Below are 18,367 nucleotides of genomic sequence, written 5' to 3'. Positions count from 1 at the left end.
CATCAATTATAGAGATATTTAAAAAAAAAATTAATATGAGACGCAAATATGCACCAACCTGCTAAATCTTGACCCCAAGAACTGAAAACATGCACGTTGAAACGATTTTGGCGGTTTTAGTACTACTTGATGCTCGTTTATTTGGAGAGTTAGAGGGGGATTGAAATTAATAATGAGGTGAAATCTATTAATATTATGTTTGTTTTAAGAGATGGGAAGAGGATTAATAGTGAGTTCCGGATTAGGATGGGCCTCCCCAAGAGAATTCGAATGGGTCTCCAAGACTTGGTATTAGAAAAATAGTTCGGCGAACTAGAAATTATTAATTTTTATTTATTTTTTATTTTATTTTTTACATGTCAGGCATTTTTTTTGAACATTAATGTTTAATTTTTTTTATATTTTTTATTAAGTAAAAATCATTATTTTATTTGTTTTATTTTTTTCTGGAAATTTTTTATTTTATTTTTATTTTTTTAAATTTTTTTTACATGTTGGGCATTTTTTTTAAAACATTAATGTTTAATATTTTTGTATTTTTTTATTTGTTTTATTATTTTAAATAAAAATAATTTAATAATCCCTACACTAACAATTATCATCAAAATAAATACAATTTTACTTAATCCCCTCATCATCAATTATCTCTAAAAACAGACGAGGCCTATATAAGTTTGTTTTGGGGAGTAGGTTAAAAATTAATTTTTTTTAATTTTTAATTTTTTTTAAAAAATGTATAAAAAAATATAGAAATAATGTGATATAAAAAAGTCAAAAAAATAAAAATAAATAATTTTTTTTTTTTTAAAAACCAAATTGTCAAAGCAAGCCATACTCTTATATGGGGCATCCTTTATAAAATTGTTTAGATCGAATATCATCATCCGTTATTAAAATAGAGTTATGTTAATATTACAAATTAAATTATCAACAACTCACATATGAATTTTTAGTTTGGCTCATATTTAGTTTGTTATAAACTCGTTTGAGATTGACTCATTATATAAATAATAAGTCAAATTTAAAAATAATTTTAAATTTATTGAATTTTCAATTCAAATTTTAATAATTTACTACTCAATTTAATTAATTTATATATTTTGTAAAAAAATTAAATTACTCAAACTTAACTCAACTTCAATTTGTAAAAGTTTCGTTTGAAATTAAACTTTGATACAATATTAAATTCATTAAATTAAAAACAAACAGGGCTATAGTCACTTTAACCGTGCTCACGAGAATTAGGTGGGCCGTGCTATACCGGAAAGAAAACCATCACAAAAGTAACGACTAATAACGCGTTTGGCGTCCAAGTCCTAAAGACGTGGACGGTTAAGATCTGATCACAAAAAGTGGAAGATCAACGGTGGTCATAAATCAGTAACTTAACCTTTAGGTTCCCTTCAAAAGGCGATTTCGACGGGTCCCCCTATACAGATACACTTCGCACACAACACAACACAACACAACATAACATAGCCCAACCCCACACTGTTAAAAACATAAAAAGCAAAAGCAAAACCAAAACCAAAACAAGATCGATCTCTCAACTCTCGATTCGCTCCATTTCCTCTTTGATTCAACAAAAAGGTAATTAATTTCCACCTCTCGATTCTAATAATCTGATCACTTGTTTTCTTCGATCTGAAAATTAGGGTTTTGATTTCTTATTTTAGATTTCTGCAAGGTCTTACTTTTATGATAAACAACCTCGAGGTTTTATTTATTTTTTTTAATCTTTGTATGTCTGTGTGATTTGAGATTGTTTGTGTTCTGTGAGATTTTATTTTATTTTATTTTATTTTATTTGTAAAATTAAAAATTTGTTCTTTCTGTTTATTTGCTCAAGATCATCTACTTTTTGCTTACTTTGTTTTATACTGAATTTGGATGCTTGTTGATGTGTTGTTTTATATGCGTTTCATAAGATTGCAAATGGACTGTCTCTTGGAAAAGTATCAAGTTTTGAAAAAGAAAAAGAAGAAGAAGGAAAAAAAAAAAAGAAATGGGAGAACTAAAAGCTATATTACTAATCTCCTTCTTACTGAAAATTGGATTGCTTTGTTTATATGTATAAAAACAAATTGGAATCTTCAATGGGATGGGATTGATTATAGCTGTTATCATAAATACTATAAACAATGAGATGACACAATTGATAAATTTTTTAATGATGATTAAATACACGGGTGTATGTTTTGAAATGTAATAAGCTCCGTCTCGTGTGCTCATGAGCATGCGCATTGTGGCTTGGAATAGTTTTGCTCATGCACTGTTGGGGACATGGGCTTCAATTTTCAATATCCTGAAGTCTTTTGAAAATGAATAACTTATTCCTATGTTACCTGAAATGTGGATGGGTCTGGAACGTGAAATGCCGGGAAGGTGAATGCATCACATGCTCTAAAATGTGATATGATAAGGGGTAAATGTAGATTTGTATATATTATCTATACTATCTATATTAAGCAAAGGATGTAGTTGGTGTCCTGAAGCCTTTGCTTCTCCTCTTGTCACATGGCAGATTTCAAAAAAAAAAAAAAAAATTGGAAAAAAAATTTATACAAAGAAGTGGGCAAGACTTGAACTCATGTGCATAGGCTTAAGATAAGAAGACTCTTACCACCTAAGCTACATACATATTGTAATTCTAAACTTTTTATTATTTCTTTTATTATCACTTATTTGAATTGCACATGGATCGTGCGTGCTATCGGCTAGTACTTAAGAATTTAAGATACTTCTAGAGTAATTTTCTTATAATTGTTAGGCATCCAATAAATACTTTTTTTGGTTCATGTAACAAAACATTTCTGTGAGTATTACTTATGACTCATTTTTGATGTTGTCTTGTCAAAACTTAACTCACCTTAGATTGTATTTCATTATATTTGATTTCTTTCCTCCTAAGGAAATATTTAAAAAAATTTGGAAAATCTTTTGGGATCGTTTCGGATCACTAAATTTACCGTTTTGGAATACCATGTTTTGAACGTGTGTACTAATACGTAATTCATTATGGTATTAGTGTTTTCTAGTAACACAATTGTGATTTGTTGGTATTGTAGCGTTTGTTACAAATGGCTGAAGCAAAGTCTGCTATGAGGAAACCAGTGTTCACTAAGGTTGATCAGCTGCGACCTGGCACCGGTGGACATAATCTCATTCTGAAAGTTGTTAGTTCGAAGACGGTGTTACAAAAAGGCCGACCAGATGGTCCCCAGGTACGCCAAATGCGGATTGCTGAGTGTTTGGTTGGAGATGAAACTGGGACAATTGTATTTACTGCAAGGAATGACCAAGGTATTGTTTTCTGGTGATTGTTCATGGTGGTGGTGGTGGTGGTGGTGGTTTAAATCTTTTTGATGCATATGAATCATGTAGATATTGATTTGGTTTTTGTTAGTGTATGAGAGCAGTTGTTTTATATAGGCTATTCTATTTATAAAGGGGGAACAACATCTGTCTGTTCCTTTTGTAGATTCTGCATCAAGAGTTTCCCTTTTTCTTCTTCTTCATTGCTCCTTTCCATGAAAATCAAGCTCTTTTTTTTTTCTCCTGAGGTTGGGATATTATAATCTTCTTGCCATTTGCAGTGCATTGATTATTTCATTCTTATGGGTAATTTAGATTTAAGTCATCCACTTAATGTGGAAGGTGAATAGAAACTTGATGAGGGACAGGGTGGAGAGACGGTTAACCAAGGGTCTAATGGAATGGTTAGTTGAGAGATAGAATGGTGGATAATTATTAGAAAGAACTGCACTAGGCAAAAAATAATGAAAGTATGAATATGGGATTGTGCATTACTTGTTGTTGGAGCATTTAACTACCTCGGACAATTTAGTTTTATATTTTTCCCCGGTTGATGTACCTCCATGACCCGCATAAGTCATTTTAATTTTCTATCTGCGGACAACCACTGATTTTTTGTAATTTGGCCCATGCTTTAAATTTTAAATGTTTGTCATGCCTATCATACCTGTTGAACATTGATTTTTTTTTGTTGTACCCTTTAGTTTCCTCTTTGATGCGGGTCTTAAACTTAGGGCAAAGTTTCTGTTGAGTTTGTTGAGTTTAATTTTTGGCTTTCCTTTTATGCAGTGGACTTGATGAAGCCTGATGGTACTGTAATATTGCGCAATGCTAAAATTGACATGTTCAAGGGGTCAATGAGGCTTGCAGTGGACAAGTGGGGTCGTGTAGAGGTGACTGAACCAGCCAGCTTCACCGTTAAAGACGATAATAACCTGTCATTGGTTGAATATGAACTGGTAAACGTTGTGGAAGAGTGACTCTTGGAAATGTGGTCACTACTGCTAATCCGGGCCAAAACAACTCAATCAGGCAAGATAGGATTTTGTGGTTTATGAGATTGTCAAATCAATAGTTAAGTTGTTTTTCCAGGTCATCCTGTTTGCACAATGCTTGGGAAAGTTCTTGTTTAGGAAGAAAAATCTTTGGAATTATGTCTAAAAGAAAAAGTCTGATTGCTCCTTGGTGGCTGTCAAGGTGGAAAAATTAGAAGCCCTACCACCACTGATTTCAGTCAGATGAGATAAAGGAACTTGCTTTGGTTGTTTATTTATGTTAAAAACATGGATTGCTCCTGTTCTTGATATATATACATATGAATATTGTGCAAACACTGTTCCTAGAAGTGTTATCAGATTTATCTTAAATTTTCTTGTTGATGACGTGGGTTTGTCTGTGCTTTGTGATTGTGGGTAATGCTATGTTTGAAAACTGCCTCTTTGTCTAGATATGATGCATAATCAGCTGATATCTGATAGCAAGTTGACCAAGTTGATTGGTTAGTCCATTTCGTTGGTATTTTTTTTTTATTTTTAGAGTCATCTAGTCGACGGACTTAAAAATTGAAACATGTTAAAATAAAGGTTGAAACAATTCATATAAAAAATGAAAACAGTAATCAGACATTATGATTCCAATCACAGAACCGAGTATAGAAATGGACAGATAAGAGTTAATCACTTGGAGAAGTGGTTAGTTATAGCTCAAACAAAGTAACAACCTTACAGGGTTTCATACATATAGTAATGTGGGTTCTCTAATTACCTTCTTGGTTCCACTTTGTGGTGCACCATACACAATACAAGGAATTCCTTTGAGTTTCCTCAGCACTTCAAAATTTCATCGTGTACCAAGAAAGGTGAACCCTTTTTAAGTCTCACTGTTTTGTTTGAGAAATTGGAGGTCCTTCATTTGCAGCTGTACAGCTTCTTTAGATAACGGCTTTGGCTCTGGAACTTGGTCTTCTTCACTGCCTTCTGCGACTTTTCTTGCCTTTTCTTTTACAATTCTTGTCATCTCTTGTTGCCGAACGGAGGGAAAAACGGCATTAAGCATGATACATAATAATCTCTCATCTTCTTCTTCAATAGGATCTTTGCCAAAGCAGCAAACATAAATAGCTTCAAGGGCTTTCTTAGCTCGAACCTCCATTGAAACAGTAGGGGTAGGTATGTTTAGCTTTGCTCGCTTCTGAAGTTGGCCAATTAAATACATAATTGACCGCACAATACAGACAAGACTATGTTAGAGTTTGGGCTTTTCAACAGTTTTTTATGCTTTACGTCTTGCGAATTTTAGTTTATGCATTTCTAACAATTTGGGAGCAAAAGCCAAGTACTTCAAATTTATTTCTACATTGTCGCGTAGTAGTCAGTACTTCCTAATAAGGGAAAGGGCTATAAATAACACTGCTCACATTTTTGAATCATTAAGATAATAACACAAATTCTTTTGGGGCATTTCTTGGGGTTTTGTAGATTCTGTATCTACAATAACTAGAGCAGATTAGAACTAATCAACTCCTGCAAATCCAACAACATAACACATGAGAGATGAACTAACCTCTTTTGCTTCATTCATCATGGAAATAAAATTCTCCTCTTCAAACTCAATGTCATTTGATAACCGAAGCCTCGACACACCCTCCAAAATTTCCTCAGATTTCAGCAAACCAGCACCCACTGCCGCTAACCAACACGATAGCAAGACATACAATGGATCCCCTGACTACCCAAAAAAAATATAAAACATTTTAATCTTAATTCCAATTTTTTTTCAAAAATGATAAGATGTCAAAAGATTATAACACTGACTGATGTAAACCAAAATAAAAAGAAGCAAAAGAGTATAAATGAAGTAATTTGATTCAAACTAATTCAACATCAAATCAAACAAACCACAATAACAATTCATAATCAAAATCAATATCCCCAAATAAATTATAGGCCAAATTATCCCCTTGGTCATTTAATTTGCCAATCATGTTGATTGAGTCCCTTTGTTGTATAATTTTGTCTTTTAATATTTCACATTTGATCAACATTGTTTAGAAATTGGATAACAATCAAATGCAAGAAGCATGCCAATCCTTCATTTTATTGAGACACAGCAAATGGATTATTTTATCCCACTTATTCCCACACATGGCGCCAAATGAAGTTGCCAACCCAACCTCACTAGCATAATATTGTGCGCTTTGACCGGTGCCTCACGGTTTTGTTCTTCTTTAGAAAAGGCTTTGTACTTGTTAAGAGGAGTTAGTCAACTTATTAAGTGGGTTGTGGGTGCCACAAACTCATTTTGGGCTCCCACAAAACTAAATTGACACACAGAAAATTTCAATTTGATACATTAGAATTATAAGAATCTATGGATGTAATTTGCCAAAAACTTAAACAAATTTTGCAAATGTAAACACTAAATTGTCACAAAAACAGAGAGATAATGATATATATGTATATACCCTGCCTCGGCGATCTTTGAATTCATAGAAGGCTCTGGAATCAGTGACTGAGCATTTCTTCCCAACCCTCCTTCGAAACTCTGCGAAGTCAATGGTGTCGCCACCGAGACCGCCTTCATCGCTCAAGATTCTGGCTACCAGACCAACAACAGGGAGCGAACCAATCACCTTCCTGGCAAAACCAGAGACAGAGTTTGTGTCCTCCATGTAAGCCTTAATAGAGAGAACCCCATTGGAATTTGATGGTTTGTGGGTGCTGGGTCTGGTGGGGATTCTGGAGATTTGGTGGAGGTAGAGGAGAGAAGGTGGGGAGGGTTTGAGATGGGGTGGTGGGTTTGTAGAGGTTTGGGTGTGGAGGGAAGAAGAAGAAGAAGAAGGGTATGTCACAACCACCATGGTTGATGGTGGAGGGAGATTTTTATAGTGGCTTAATATTGGCCTCTCCTTTATATATAGATAAGGTGATGTTAGGTGTGGTGAGTGTAGTGAAGTGGCATTCTCTATATTTTTATGATAATTGAGTATTTGAACTAGCGTGTGCACTTAATTAATTCTAAGGTTTTGAAATTAATGATTAGATAATTTTTTTAAATTTTTTTGAAATGATTCGAACTTGAAATTTTTGAATCTTATTCTTAAATTTTTACAGTTCCGTCAAACCCTGGAGGCTAAAAAAAATATTTAGCTTATTTTGACAATTGGGTTAAAAGTCAAAGTTAGTTTTTTGATTTTTTTTGAATCACATAACTTCTTTACTTTTTTACACATTTTTTTTTTCAAAAATTCAAAAAAAAAAAAAAAAAAAAACTAAAAAATTAATTTTTAACCTACTTTTCGAAATAGGTTGTATGATTTCTGATAAGCCCAGAGTAGATTTCGTATGATAAGCCCAAACTAGATTTCGTAGACTGGACAGAAGCCAATTTTATTTCATAAAGATGGGTTCAATGAAAAAAAAACCTTGACAATATGAGTTTTGGACTTATATAAATAAAACAATTATTGACCACAAATTGGTTATCATCCAAATTACTCCCATCACCTATCATGTGAGAATTGAGTAATTTAAATGGCAATTTAGGGTTATCAATAAAAATGTTGAAAAAAAATTAATGTTCATATTTAAGTTGGAGTCTTTAGTTATGATTTTGACCAATGGAAATAGTGGTTAAGAAGAAGGTTTGAGAAAATAATACTACCATGTCGCATATTTTTTAAAACATATTTATTATTCACATCTCCCGTATTAATATTATATTGAAAATAGACATTAGTAAAAAACATCTCATGTGACTCAACACTACAATAGAAATAGACAAATAGATTTGTTTTAAATTAGTGGTGTAAACTGGCAAGTATCGAATGTTGTCATTGTATGGACACCACAGAAACATGCTGTTATGAAACAAATCTAATTTCAATATTAAATGTTGTTTCAGATTGATTACATTCTTCACTTGAAAATCAAAATGCAACAGTATCAAATAAAACAACGGAATGAATTCCTCTCTTCAACAAATTTGCTGAAATGTGCATATTCTCACTGGCTTCCTCTAAAACCCAGAAGAATACAGAATTACTCACTAGCCAGCAATCTTGTAGCTTGGATTGACAAGATTATCCAGGCAAGAGACTACTTGAATATCACATCTACAACATTGACATCTGCTAAAAAATCCTCATTATCCGTAACGTAACCAAATACTGCTTCGCGGCCATCCAATAAGTTGGCATTACTTGGAGTCAGTTCACTTTCTTTCAATAACCAAAACACTTGGCTTGAAGCAAAGTTGTTCTCAAACTACTGTCAATAATAACATCAATTTATAAAAATGGAAATATCAATTTAGCAATTAGCCTAACAAAATTTATCATATTCATAACTCTCACATCTCTGGCCATGGCCATAGTTCCAAACACATTGAATGGAAGCCTTGTTTGAGCCTTGTAAAGATCAAGCGACTGATCAAGGACAAAATTAATAGTATTACCGATAAGAACTTCAACAAAAAATATATCATAAAATTCTAAGCACCTGGCATGGAGAACAAAAAGATACAAGGTGAAAAACAAAAGCATCAAACCAGAATAAATCAAAGAAGAGTCATCTGATAATTGTTGACTCATGAGCATATCTCAGTCAAAATATTCCATGCACCCATGGTTACTAAAGTAGATAACCAAAACTTGAAACTTCAATATGTCTTTGTCTACTTATGTCAACCTCACCACGACCCTCCCCTTTGTTTACTCAATTTTAAACTAGAAATTTCCCATCATTCATTGTGCAGCCAAAAAGAAAAAAAAAAGGAAAAAGAAAAACATCGGTGTATGCACTCACCAAGATAGAGATATTGATGAGGAGAGTGATGATAATGAGTGCTAAAGACTTACTTCCAAAGTTTGTCTGTAGAAAGGTACTTTCTCTCCATTCACCATAGTTTCTGAAGGTATTGTACAGGTTTTCCCTGTACTAGGATCAATAAAATCCTCTGCAGGTCCCTCAGGATCTCCAGTTTGGACTACAAAACCATCAGCTGCAACAAACCAAATAGAATCCCGCAGCCTTGTGAGGCATAGCTAAAATTCTAAATCTTTATTTTAAGCATATATATATATATATATATTAAGTAGTTAAAAAAAGGTGAAATCAATATCTCACCTCTTTGGATTTCCATGCCATCATAAAAATGCCTTTCCACCAAATCTACAAAATTTCCGGCAGTTACTAGAGCATTATAACCATCCAGGACAATGCAGAACACACACACAAAGGTTAGGATTGTCCTTAACCTTGACCTTCATATTTACAGTGGCTCTTCCTTTCAATAGAGGCATATTTTGGTATTCTTCAGGCACTTTGTACGGGAAACCATCCACCATATCCTCTTCAACACTGCAGAAACCCAATGCCCCAGGAAGATCTCAGCTGCAGTCAATGACAAGGTATATATGAGAAATAGTTAATTTTAAGAAGATTTATTACTACAAGTCCTTCCTAACCCCTATTTTTGAATGAGGACATACTCTAAGAAAAGGTAAGACATTCTCACTAACAATCCTGTTATATATTTAATTCTATTTTCAGATAGTCATGATAAACACCTTGTACCTATAGCAAACACCTTGTACCTATAGCAGACACCAAGATAGCAAACTGAAGCATAAACGAAATTTTCAATTATTCAGTTAAACAAACAAGATTAACCAGGAAGTCGAAAAGCAACATAGCCTCCGTTTGGGAAGCAAATTTTGGGTTAAAATAGCCATATAAGACAAAATAGGCTATTTTAGCCTAATAAGACAAAACATCACATCCAACCCATAATCATTACATTCTTTCTCTCACAAAAAAAGTCAAAAAAGCCAAAAAAGCCAAAAGCCCTTCCCAAACTAGGCTTTTTAGCCCCAGGCTAAAATAGCCCAAAAAGCCAAAAAACCAATCCACTTCCCAAACGGAGGCATAGTTTACTTGTTGAGGAGGTAGAAATTATCAAACTGTGGTCAGTGAAGTCAGCCTATGGTGTGACCTTCCAAATAAAACTTGGGCTAAGTTTTGGCAGGCCATAGAAAGTAGCAACAACACTATACAGTTCCACTGACGTTGGTCTACAAGCACTAATAACACAAGTTACCGTATTATATAAGATCATAAACCTAACTTCATCACAAAGTTAGATTAGATTTTATGTCAATCGAAAGTGAAATCTTTGATATCAGAGTGCTTTGCGAAGTATCACAAAATAGAAGATTTGAAGGTGCCTAATAATTTAGTTTCTTCCCCCACATTTTCCGCTAAATGAATTTGAATATGAGTTCCCACTGGCCCCTTACTCAGGTTACTTAGTGCCCATATAGAATAAATTCAAATTTGTATGGCACTGCTCACAAAGGTACTGGCCAAACTGGGAAATGCCTTTAGGCCTTAAAACTCAAATTTGTGGATACTTTTTTGGTTCAAATGCAAGGGCACGGTGTTAAAGATGCCATATATTCCAACTAATAAACCTATATCTAGCTCACCACCACATATACGAGACTCAAACAAATTTCTTAAATACGATGTTTTCCCATTTTAATTTTGCCACATCATCCTACAAAGACTTCTAAACTTGTTTGTGAATTGTGACTACTGATTATCAATTGACAAAATATAATGTCATAACCAAGCATCAAGGTTCATGGCCTACACATGTTATCTTCAACCAATGTAACAATCTTACCCTAGTCATAATTGTCATCTTCAAAACCTATTGAATCCTTAACCAAGCGAGTTTTTTGTACTCACCCTCCAACAAAATTAAGCAGCTCCTTCTGTTTAGATTTGAAGCTCACCCATGCCATCTTCAAGGTTGCCAAGCAATTCAATCCCATGGTCCTTCTTTGATTCAGCCAATCCCGAAACAAGTAGACTTTTACCCTGCTTAAGAGCCCGAGAGGCTTGCCTCACATTCTACAAATCACAAAAACACAATTCTACATCACCATTGATGATCTAATTCATTATCATCACAAACAAAACCAAATTCTTACTCTTTCTACAGAATCAAGTGCTTTGAGTCCAGCAATCTTGAGACTGTCAGTGATATCTTCAAGTGGCTTTTGAACCTCCCTTGCTTTATTGTCAATAGGCAAAGCGTGTCTCAACAATGCTCTCGGATCCTGGATTGGCGGCCCTGAGATCAGCCCCGACAACTCTGGCAACACCGCTGGAGTAGCTGCATTGGCATAATTACACCAATCCAATGCAGGTACTCCAGTTATTAACCCAATCGCTAATGCTATTGAAATTGCACATTCCTTAAATGGAAAAACCCTATCTTCCTGCCCAAATTACACAGTTTCGTTAAAATAGGTTCAATTTCGTAACAAAATTCAACGCAAATTCAGTGTATACGAAATCGCACATTCCTTCAATGGAAAATACCTACCTTCCTGAAATTAGTTCAATTTCGTAAACAAAATTGAACGCAAATTCAGTAATGCGCACACACACACACACACACACACATATATATATATATATATAGAGAGAGAGAGAGATGTGATTCGAGTTTTACCTGATCTGGTTTGGAAATCGAGGGTGAATTTGGGAAGAAGAGCAGGGTCTGAGTCGGTGAAAAGAGGGGGTTTTCTGAGAATTTGAGAAGCGGACATAATCGGGGAATATTATACAGGTTGATGAGCTTTGAAGAGGGAGATAGAGAAGGACAGTAATGGCATGAGAGAGTTGCTGCCATGGAAATTGCAGCTTAAAGTGAATTCATAACATTTTGGGGATTGTAAAGAGCAAATTGTGAAGGTGAAGTAGATACGGTTAAGTGGTTGTTTGGGAGGCGAGTTTTTTTTTTTTTTTTTTTTTTTTTTTTTTTTTTGTAAGATTTTTTTAGTTATAAGGTATTATTGGAGAAATTTTTTTTTATCTTTAAAAAAATAATTAGATTTTTTTAGTTGGATGTGATGTTTATGAGAGAAAAGTAAAATGATTATAAGATTTGATATGATATTTTGTTTAAATTTATTTTTTTTAATTTTATAACCAATTTGTCTTTTAGTAAAAAAAATTAAAAAAATTCCTTCGCAAACACCACCTAAGAAAGGGAGAATTAATATAGGTAAAATAAAAGAAGATGGTGCTGGCGTATTATAAATTAAAAACTTATAATTAGAAGGTAAAAATTAAAAGTATTTTTTTTAAATTTTTAAATAATTAATTTTTTTAATTTATTTAAATTATTTTTACTTAAAAATTATATCAAAAAATTTAACACAAATTCTTAAATTAAAATAAATTATAATTATCTCGTGACATCCACGGACTTCTATGTGCCTTGGGAAGTGGGATGCTGCGTAACAAAATGGCCTATTCCAGGACTTATTTTGATAATTTAAACTGTTCACATTTTAGAATGCATCAAGTAAAATATACTTATAAAAAATTAAGTTAATCGGATATCGTTTACTCATTTATCTACTCACATTTATATTTACAAATATAAATAATAATTGTAATTTAAATTTACAAATATAAATAATAATTGTGATTTAAAGTATTAAAATGAATACATATGTAAATGGATGAATGAATAAACGATATCTGATTAACTTGACTTTTTACATACATATTAATATATTCTAAAATGTGAATAATTCGAATTATCAAAATAAACTCCGAAATAGGCCTATTTCACCGTATAGCAGCTGCTGCTACGTGGGTTGGCCAACAGCATCCCCAATTCCGTGCTTTGGATATGGAGCTTTTGGTGTTTTTTTTTTTTAAATTTTTTAAATTTTTTTATTTTTTCTTTACTAGTAATTTTTTTTTAGGAAATTATATTTAAGTGGTGAAACGAAAAAATAATTTTGTTTCTATCATGGTGCAAGTTTATTGATTTCATTGGCCTGTGTGTCAGAGTTGTATTACAAAATATTTTATTTATAGTACAATTATTTTTTAATATTTCTAATTTTTTTTAAAGAAATTAGGCATAATGATGTTTTTGTAAAATATTTACATATTTATGAAAAATTTCATAAGTTAATATTTTAATATATTTGTAATATTTATCATTAATATGTAATTATTTTTCAAAATTTTCAGTTTTTTTATTTTTTATTTTTTAAATCAAACATAAGTTAGGAAGAGTTACATTTCTAATCCAATATCTTTTTTTAACGAAAATCCAATAACTTTTAGATCCCCTTTTTTTAATGTTGTGTTCAATCTTACGAGCAATTGTAAATATTTAAGTTTTATTCAATAACTTGTCATTGATTACAATACAAGCATTTGAATTTAATCTACAAAAAATAATTTAAAATGAAAAAAAAATCTAGTAAAAACATTGACAAAATTTGTATTTTCGTATGGACCTGAAATCTTAGGTTTCATTTGAAATGTGAAATTTTTTTTTTTGGTTATTTTAGTTTGGGACTAAAAAAATCTCATTTAGGTTGGGTTTTTTTTAATTTTTTTTGACATTGTGAGAAAAAAAATAAAATGATTATAGTTTGGATCTGACATCTTATCTTATTGACTTTTTAACATATTTTTATCTTTTTATGACTATTTTAGCCATAACCTTAAAAATTAACATGCCAAACAAAGGCTCAGGCCTCGTTTGGTAATAGGTTATCTTAGTAATTTTTTGACTTTTTGGCTAAAATATGAGATAAAAAAAATTTGTATGTTTAGAATGATTTTTTGATTTTTTACAAAAAGATGTATAAAAAATAAAGAAAAAAAAAATCTTTAACGTTTTAGTATAAGTTATAGACTTTTTAATTTTTTAAATTATTTTTTGACTTTTAAACTAAAATAATTACTTTTCAAACGAGACTTTGGTCGACATTGAATTTTTCTAGCTTGTACATCTTCACTTGCGCTTCAAAGGGTTAGATTAGATAACAGATGATTTTAAAATTATGTTTACATCTTGAAATTGTGAAAAGAAATTTTTTAAAAAATTTAAACATAACAAGAATGAAAATTCAAACAAAATTATTTTTATAAATCCAATCACAGGAAGAGAGAAGCATCCATCGTAAGTATAAAATCTGCAAAAATCTAAAAAAATAAAAAATTGCCATGCCACCCAAAAAAAAAAGAAAGGTGGATGGAGCAATGGATTCTGAAAATGATCATCAATTAAGGCAATGCTGCCATCTGGACTTGAGGTGGGTTTTTCTCATTGCCCTTTGGAGTTGACTTGTAGTAGTATGCGTATAGAATCAGCTGTGCAGCACCACACAATGTTCCCAAACCATTCCCAGTCTACAGTAATCATAAACAACAAATTAAACTAATTTCCAATTTACAAAATGGTTATGATCAACTTAACATAAACTAATTTAAAATTAAAAAATTAAAAAATAAAAGAACTTACGAAGATGTAGGGATCAAACTTTATGAGAGCATAGATGAGCCAGATAACTCCATTAGAAAAAGCAGCAAAGGAGAGCCAAAATGGCATAAATTCTACACTCTTTGTTTTTATAACCTTTCTCTGTTTGAAGTAAGAGATAGAAATTAATCAATAATGATTGTAAACAGAATAATGATATATTGTGGCCTGTTTTATTATGATTCATAATAATTCTAAAAGTATTATTATCATATTATTCCATCTTTAAATTCTATATGAAAATGCCATATTTCTAAAATGCATGAGCATGCATGAGATTGTTGTAAGAAGATAAATATATACCATAATGGTGAGAGGAGCAGCGTACATCAATCCTCCAAATATGACGCAGAAAATACCCACAACCATGGATCTCTTTTCATGCGTGTGAACTTTTAGAATCGTTGGAACACCAACTGCAACGAGAACCACCACCTCCAGCACAAGATAAAGAACGATCTTCAACTGAAAATAGATATGCATATACACACAGATTAGTTTTTTTTAGTAAGATTTTGTTAGCGAACACTTGCTAAACAACACTAAATAGTATATATGATGAATCCCATTTAAAGTGTAACCAATTATGAAGTGAGAAAATGTTATTTATTCCCTATATATATTTTAATTCACTTGAGACCTTTTAATTATGTGTCTCCTAATTTTTTTACTTATACTTGAATATTTTCAAATGATTCAAAAGATATGACTAAATTAAGATAGGGCGAAAGGAATTTTTTGGATAAGAGAATTCTTCGGTTTTGTACCCGAGGGCTAAGTCACATTCTTTTTCTTTCGTTTTTTTAATTTTTATTTTTAATACAAGTCCTAAAAAACGAATGGAAAAAAAGAAAAATAATAGTAAGACTTAAATCTAAACATCATGCCTAATAGGCAAGCCCTTAAGCTATGTTTATCTGATGGATTCGAATAATGAATTGGAAAGGAAAAGAAAAAGATAAAAGGAACTCTTTTTTTCAATCTAATCAATACCCAAATGCATGAACCAAATGGCGCTTTAATATTGGGGCTAAGTCACCTTGAGCAATGCTTGAGATGGAAAATTGCTTTCTTTCTAAGTAAGTACTCAAATTATGATCGAAATAGAGCTTTAATATTGGGGTAAAGACACCTTGATTCAATATGCTTGAGATGGAAAATTGCAATATCATAAAAAGGAATGGAATGGTAGATGATTACCCTTTTGTGATTGGTAGTATAAATAAGGAAGATGGTGAGGTAGAACAACTCGAGGGCGAGGCCAACGCTGTTGATGGTGATGACGAGAGTGCTATCAGGATGAATTATGGGAAGACCATAGAAAACCCAAAACATACAGTTCACCACCGTTGCTAGGTATGGATCTGGCTTGAACTCCTCCACTGATTTGTTCTTAAATATTCTCCAAAACGTTGGCCTAGCCACAAACAAAATAATAATAATAATTATTATTCAAATATTCAAATATTCAAATATTGTGGCTTATAAATGCAATCCATATAGTGTATTTGAGTTTTTTTGTGGAATAAAACTTTAAGTAATAAAAAAAAAAAAAAAATTGAACCAACAATTGGGGTAAAATTTATGGCAAATCTCATATCCATAATTTTATTTATTTATTTATTGTTTTATGTATATATATGTAGGAAATTTACCAAATATTTGGCTGCATGCTAAACTATTTATTTATTTATTTATTTATTAATCTTTAGAGAAATTTTCAATTTCATTCAATTTTTTTTTTTTTTTTTTTAATTTTAAAACATGTGATACATGCAGATATATATGTACATAATAAATAATAGATAATATATAGAGAGAGAGGGTTTACATTGGAGAGATAAACAGGCAGAAAGAGATAACGTTCCCTGCAGAAATAAAAAAGACCGAAGGAATAGTTTAATTAGGCCAATCAAAACCAATGATAAAGATATATAAAACTTTAGGAGGAGAATGATTATTATTATTAAATTATTTATCTATAGTGAACAAAACAACAGAAAAATTATTAAAATAGCCTATTTAACTAACAACATCATCATCATATATATATATATATATAGATATCTAGGGTTCAATCAGAGAGAATTAAGATAATATGTTTTTTTTATTTTTTATTTTCGTAGAAGAAATCAACAAACATTAACAAAACAAAATATAGTTCGCAAAACCCTAGCATAAGCCAAAAATTTTAGTTCTTAGCTCAGCATTGATCAATTCACGAAGATCAGTATATGCATATTACCATGCATGAACATGTACATTTTAGAGAGAGAGAGAGAGAGAGGTATTTGAAGAGCATACCAATAACTCCAACGATGGTACGAGCAAGTGCTGCAGTCGCCATCTTCCAAACTATGCAGAGAGAGAGAGAGAGAGAGAGAGAGAGAGAGAGAATGTGTGTGTGAATTTTTTGAGTGAAGAGAGGAAGGGTTAAATATATACAAAGCCTAGTAGGAGGAGTTTGAGGAGGACTAAAATATCTATAACGTGATAGGATTGTAACTAACACTTTTGAAATTTGGATATTTGGAGCTGGTCTTTGGATATTTGGATTGAACTCTATCACTATTTGGTTAGTAATAAATACACACACGTCGCTATCTATAAATAAATAAATACACACATGTAATTTGCAATTCATAATAATAATTTATTATATTATTTTTGTGGTTTAATTATATAAAAAAGGTTTTCTATTGATAAATATCATTTAGGAGTGTTCTAACCCAATAAATTCATTAAGAAAAATTATAACCTAATTAGTCTTATATATTTATATTTTTATTTTATGAGATCTTTTTTTTTTTTTTGATTTATATTGTTTGTTAGACTATTATACACTTATGTCTATAATTGATATGTATTACATAGAAAAATGATATACACATTTTATTTTTGTTGCTACCTCTATTTTAGTAGTTACCATTATTCACATTTTTCTTTTTGATCAGTTTCATTCACATTTATGGTATTGTTTCATTGTGCTAGGGTTTCAAAACTCTCTATTTGTTAAAGTTTAGAAATTCTAGTTTACATATGGTGGTGAAAAATATTATGTTTCTCTATTGTTGCAGTGAAACTTTGCGTTCCTTCATTGTCACTTTGTGTTTGAAATTCTGTGTTCGTCCATTGTTGCCATGTGTTCGAAACTCTGTGTTTCTCTATTGTTGTAAGTCGAAACTCTGTTTATGTCCAGTCAATTTTGTTACAAACATATTCTTCAAAGATAGATTTGGTTTGATTTGGATTCGTGGAATGGTGAAATTGCATATATTGTTACTGATAGTGATAGTGATAACGATGATGATGAAGATGAAGATGTGTGTGATATTTTCTTATTTTTAGAGTGATTAAGTCTTTTTTGAATTGCTAATTTTATTGCTACCAGTGTTTCTATTCTTTTGTCCATTAGTGTGAATGTTGACGTTTCACATTGTTTGAAAGTCTAATAAATAAGTGTTAAAGCATAGATATGGACATAATTATATATTTTGTAAAAATGTGAATGTGCATATATTATTGGTTATTTGTTACTATATTTCTTGTTTGAATAATTATTTTTTGTTACCATTATTGAAACAACCATTTTTTTTTTCAATTTGTTTCATGTTGCAGTGTGAATGTTCACATTGGTATGAATTTAGTTTTTCTAAGATTAGTTGTATGTTAATTATAAATTGTG

The 18,367-nt window shown here is 31.5% G+C and overlaps 3 protein-coding genes and 1 pseudogene across 4 annotated transcripts; 1 reads left to right on the top strand and 3 right to left on the bottom strand.

Annotated features, from left to right (window-relative positions):
* Window positions 1-1,267: 1,267 nt before the first annotated feature.
* LOC114264507 (uncharacterized protein At4g28440) lies at window positions 1,268-4,646 on the top strand. Its single transcript, XM_028205141.2, has 3 exons — window positions 1,268-1,590; window positions 3,069-3,303; window positions 4,105-4,646. Exons 2-3 carry the CDS (start codon window positions 3,081-3,083, stop codon window positions 4,293-4,295), a joined length of 414 nt encoding a protein of 137 aa, XP_028060942.1. The 5' UTR covers window positions 1,268-1,590; window positions 3,069-3,080; the 3' UTR covers window positions 4,296-4,646.
* Window positions 4,647-4,914: 268 nt separating this feature from the next.
* PDE329 (calcium homeostasis regulator) lies at window positions 4,915-7,731 on the bottom strand. The gene is made up of 3 exons (XM_028205140.2): window positions 6,779-7,731; window positions 5,878-6,042; window positions 4,915-5,505 (listed from the first exon to the last, which is right to left on the bottom strand). The coding sequence occupies exons 1-3, from the start codon at window positions 7,172-7,174 to the stop codon at window positions 5,185-5,187; spliced, it is 882 nt and encodes a 293-aa protein (XP_028060941.2). The 5' UTR covers window positions 7,175-7,731; the 3' UTR covers window positions 4,915-5,184.
* Window positions 7,732-8,176: 445 nt separating this feature from the next.
* On the bottom strand, window positions 8,177-12,082 carry LOC114264509 (peptidyl-prolyl cis-trans isomerase, chloroplastic-like; annotated as a pseudogene). The gene is made up of 7 exons (XR_014328445.1): window positions 11,839-12,082; window positions 11,312-11,602; window positions 11,067-11,231; window positions 9,441-9,674; window positions 9,173-9,315; window positions 8,669-8,740; window positions 8,177-8,579 (listed from the first exon to the last, which is right to left on the bottom strand). The product of XR_014328445.1 is annotated as a peptidyl-prolyl cis-trans isomerase, chloroplastic-like (transcript).
* Window positions 12,083-14,426: 2,344 nt separating this feature from the next.
* LOC114264579 (bidirectional sugar transporter SWEET6a) lies at window positions 14,427-17,029 on the bottom strand. Its single transcript, XM_028205267.2, has 6 exons — window positions 16,987-17,029; window positions 16,514-16,550; window positions 15,883-16,099; window positions 14,986-15,147; window positions 14,665-14,784; window positions 14,427-14,552 (listed from the first exon to the last, which is right to left on the bottom strand). Exons 1-6 carry the CDS (start codon window positions 17,027-17,029, stop codon window positions 14,427-14,429), a joined length of 705 nt encoding a protein of 234 aa, XP_028061068.1.
* Between the last annotated feature and the right edge of the window lie 1,338 nt (window positions 17,030-18,367).

Source organism: Camellia sinensis, chromosome 4, assembly GCF_055761805.1.
Source record: "Camellia sinensis isolate YWXY chromosome 4, ASM5576180v1, whole genome shotgun sequence".
Lineage (NCBI taxonomy): Eukaryota > Viridiplantae > Streptophyta > Magnoliopsida > Ericales > Theaceae > Camellia > Camellia sinensis.
The sequence above is the reverse complement of the archived record's forward strand: the minus strand, read 5'-3'. Positions and strand labels throughout refer to the sequence as shown.

What these genes read in the sequence shown, in the direction of transcription:
- LOC114264507 (XM_028205141.2), top strand. Translation starts at nt 3,081, where the DNA reads ATGGCTGAAGCAAAGTCTGCTATGAGGAAACCAGTGTTCACTAAGGTT. An exon ending in TACTGCAAGGAATGACCAAG is followed by an intron (nt 3,304 to 4,104) that starts GTATTGTTTTCT and finishes CCTTTTATGCAG; the next exon opens with TGGACTTGATGAAGCCTGAT.
- PDE329 (XM_028205140.2), bottom strand. Translation starts at nt 7,174, where the DNA reads ATGGTGGTTGTGACATACCCTTCTTCTTCTTCTTCTTCCCTCCACACC. An exon ending in TCAAAGATCGCCGAGGCAGG is followed by an intron (nt 6,043 to 6,778) that starts GTATATACATAT and finishes TTTTTTGGGTAG; the next exon opens with TCAGGGGATCCATTGTATGT. An exon ending in TGATGAATGAAGCAAAAGAG is followed by an intron (nt 5,506 to 5,877) that starts GTTAGTTCATCT and finishes GGCCAACTTCAG; the next exon opens with AAGCGAGCAAAGCTAAACAT.
- LOC114264579 (XM_028205267.2), bottom strand. Translation starts at nt 17,029, where the DNA reads ATGGCGACTGCAGCACTTGCTCGTACCATCGTTGGAGTTATTG. An exon ending in CTGCTCCTCTCACCATTATG is followed by an intron (nt 14,785 to 14,985) that starts GTATATATTTAT and finishes TACTTCAAACAG; the next exon opens with AGAAAGGTTATAAAAACAAA. An exon ending in AGTTTGATCCCTACATCTTC is followed by an intron (nt 14,553 to 14,664) that starts GTAAGTTCTTTT and finishes TGATTACTGTAG; the next exon opens with ACTGGGAATGGTTTGGGAAC.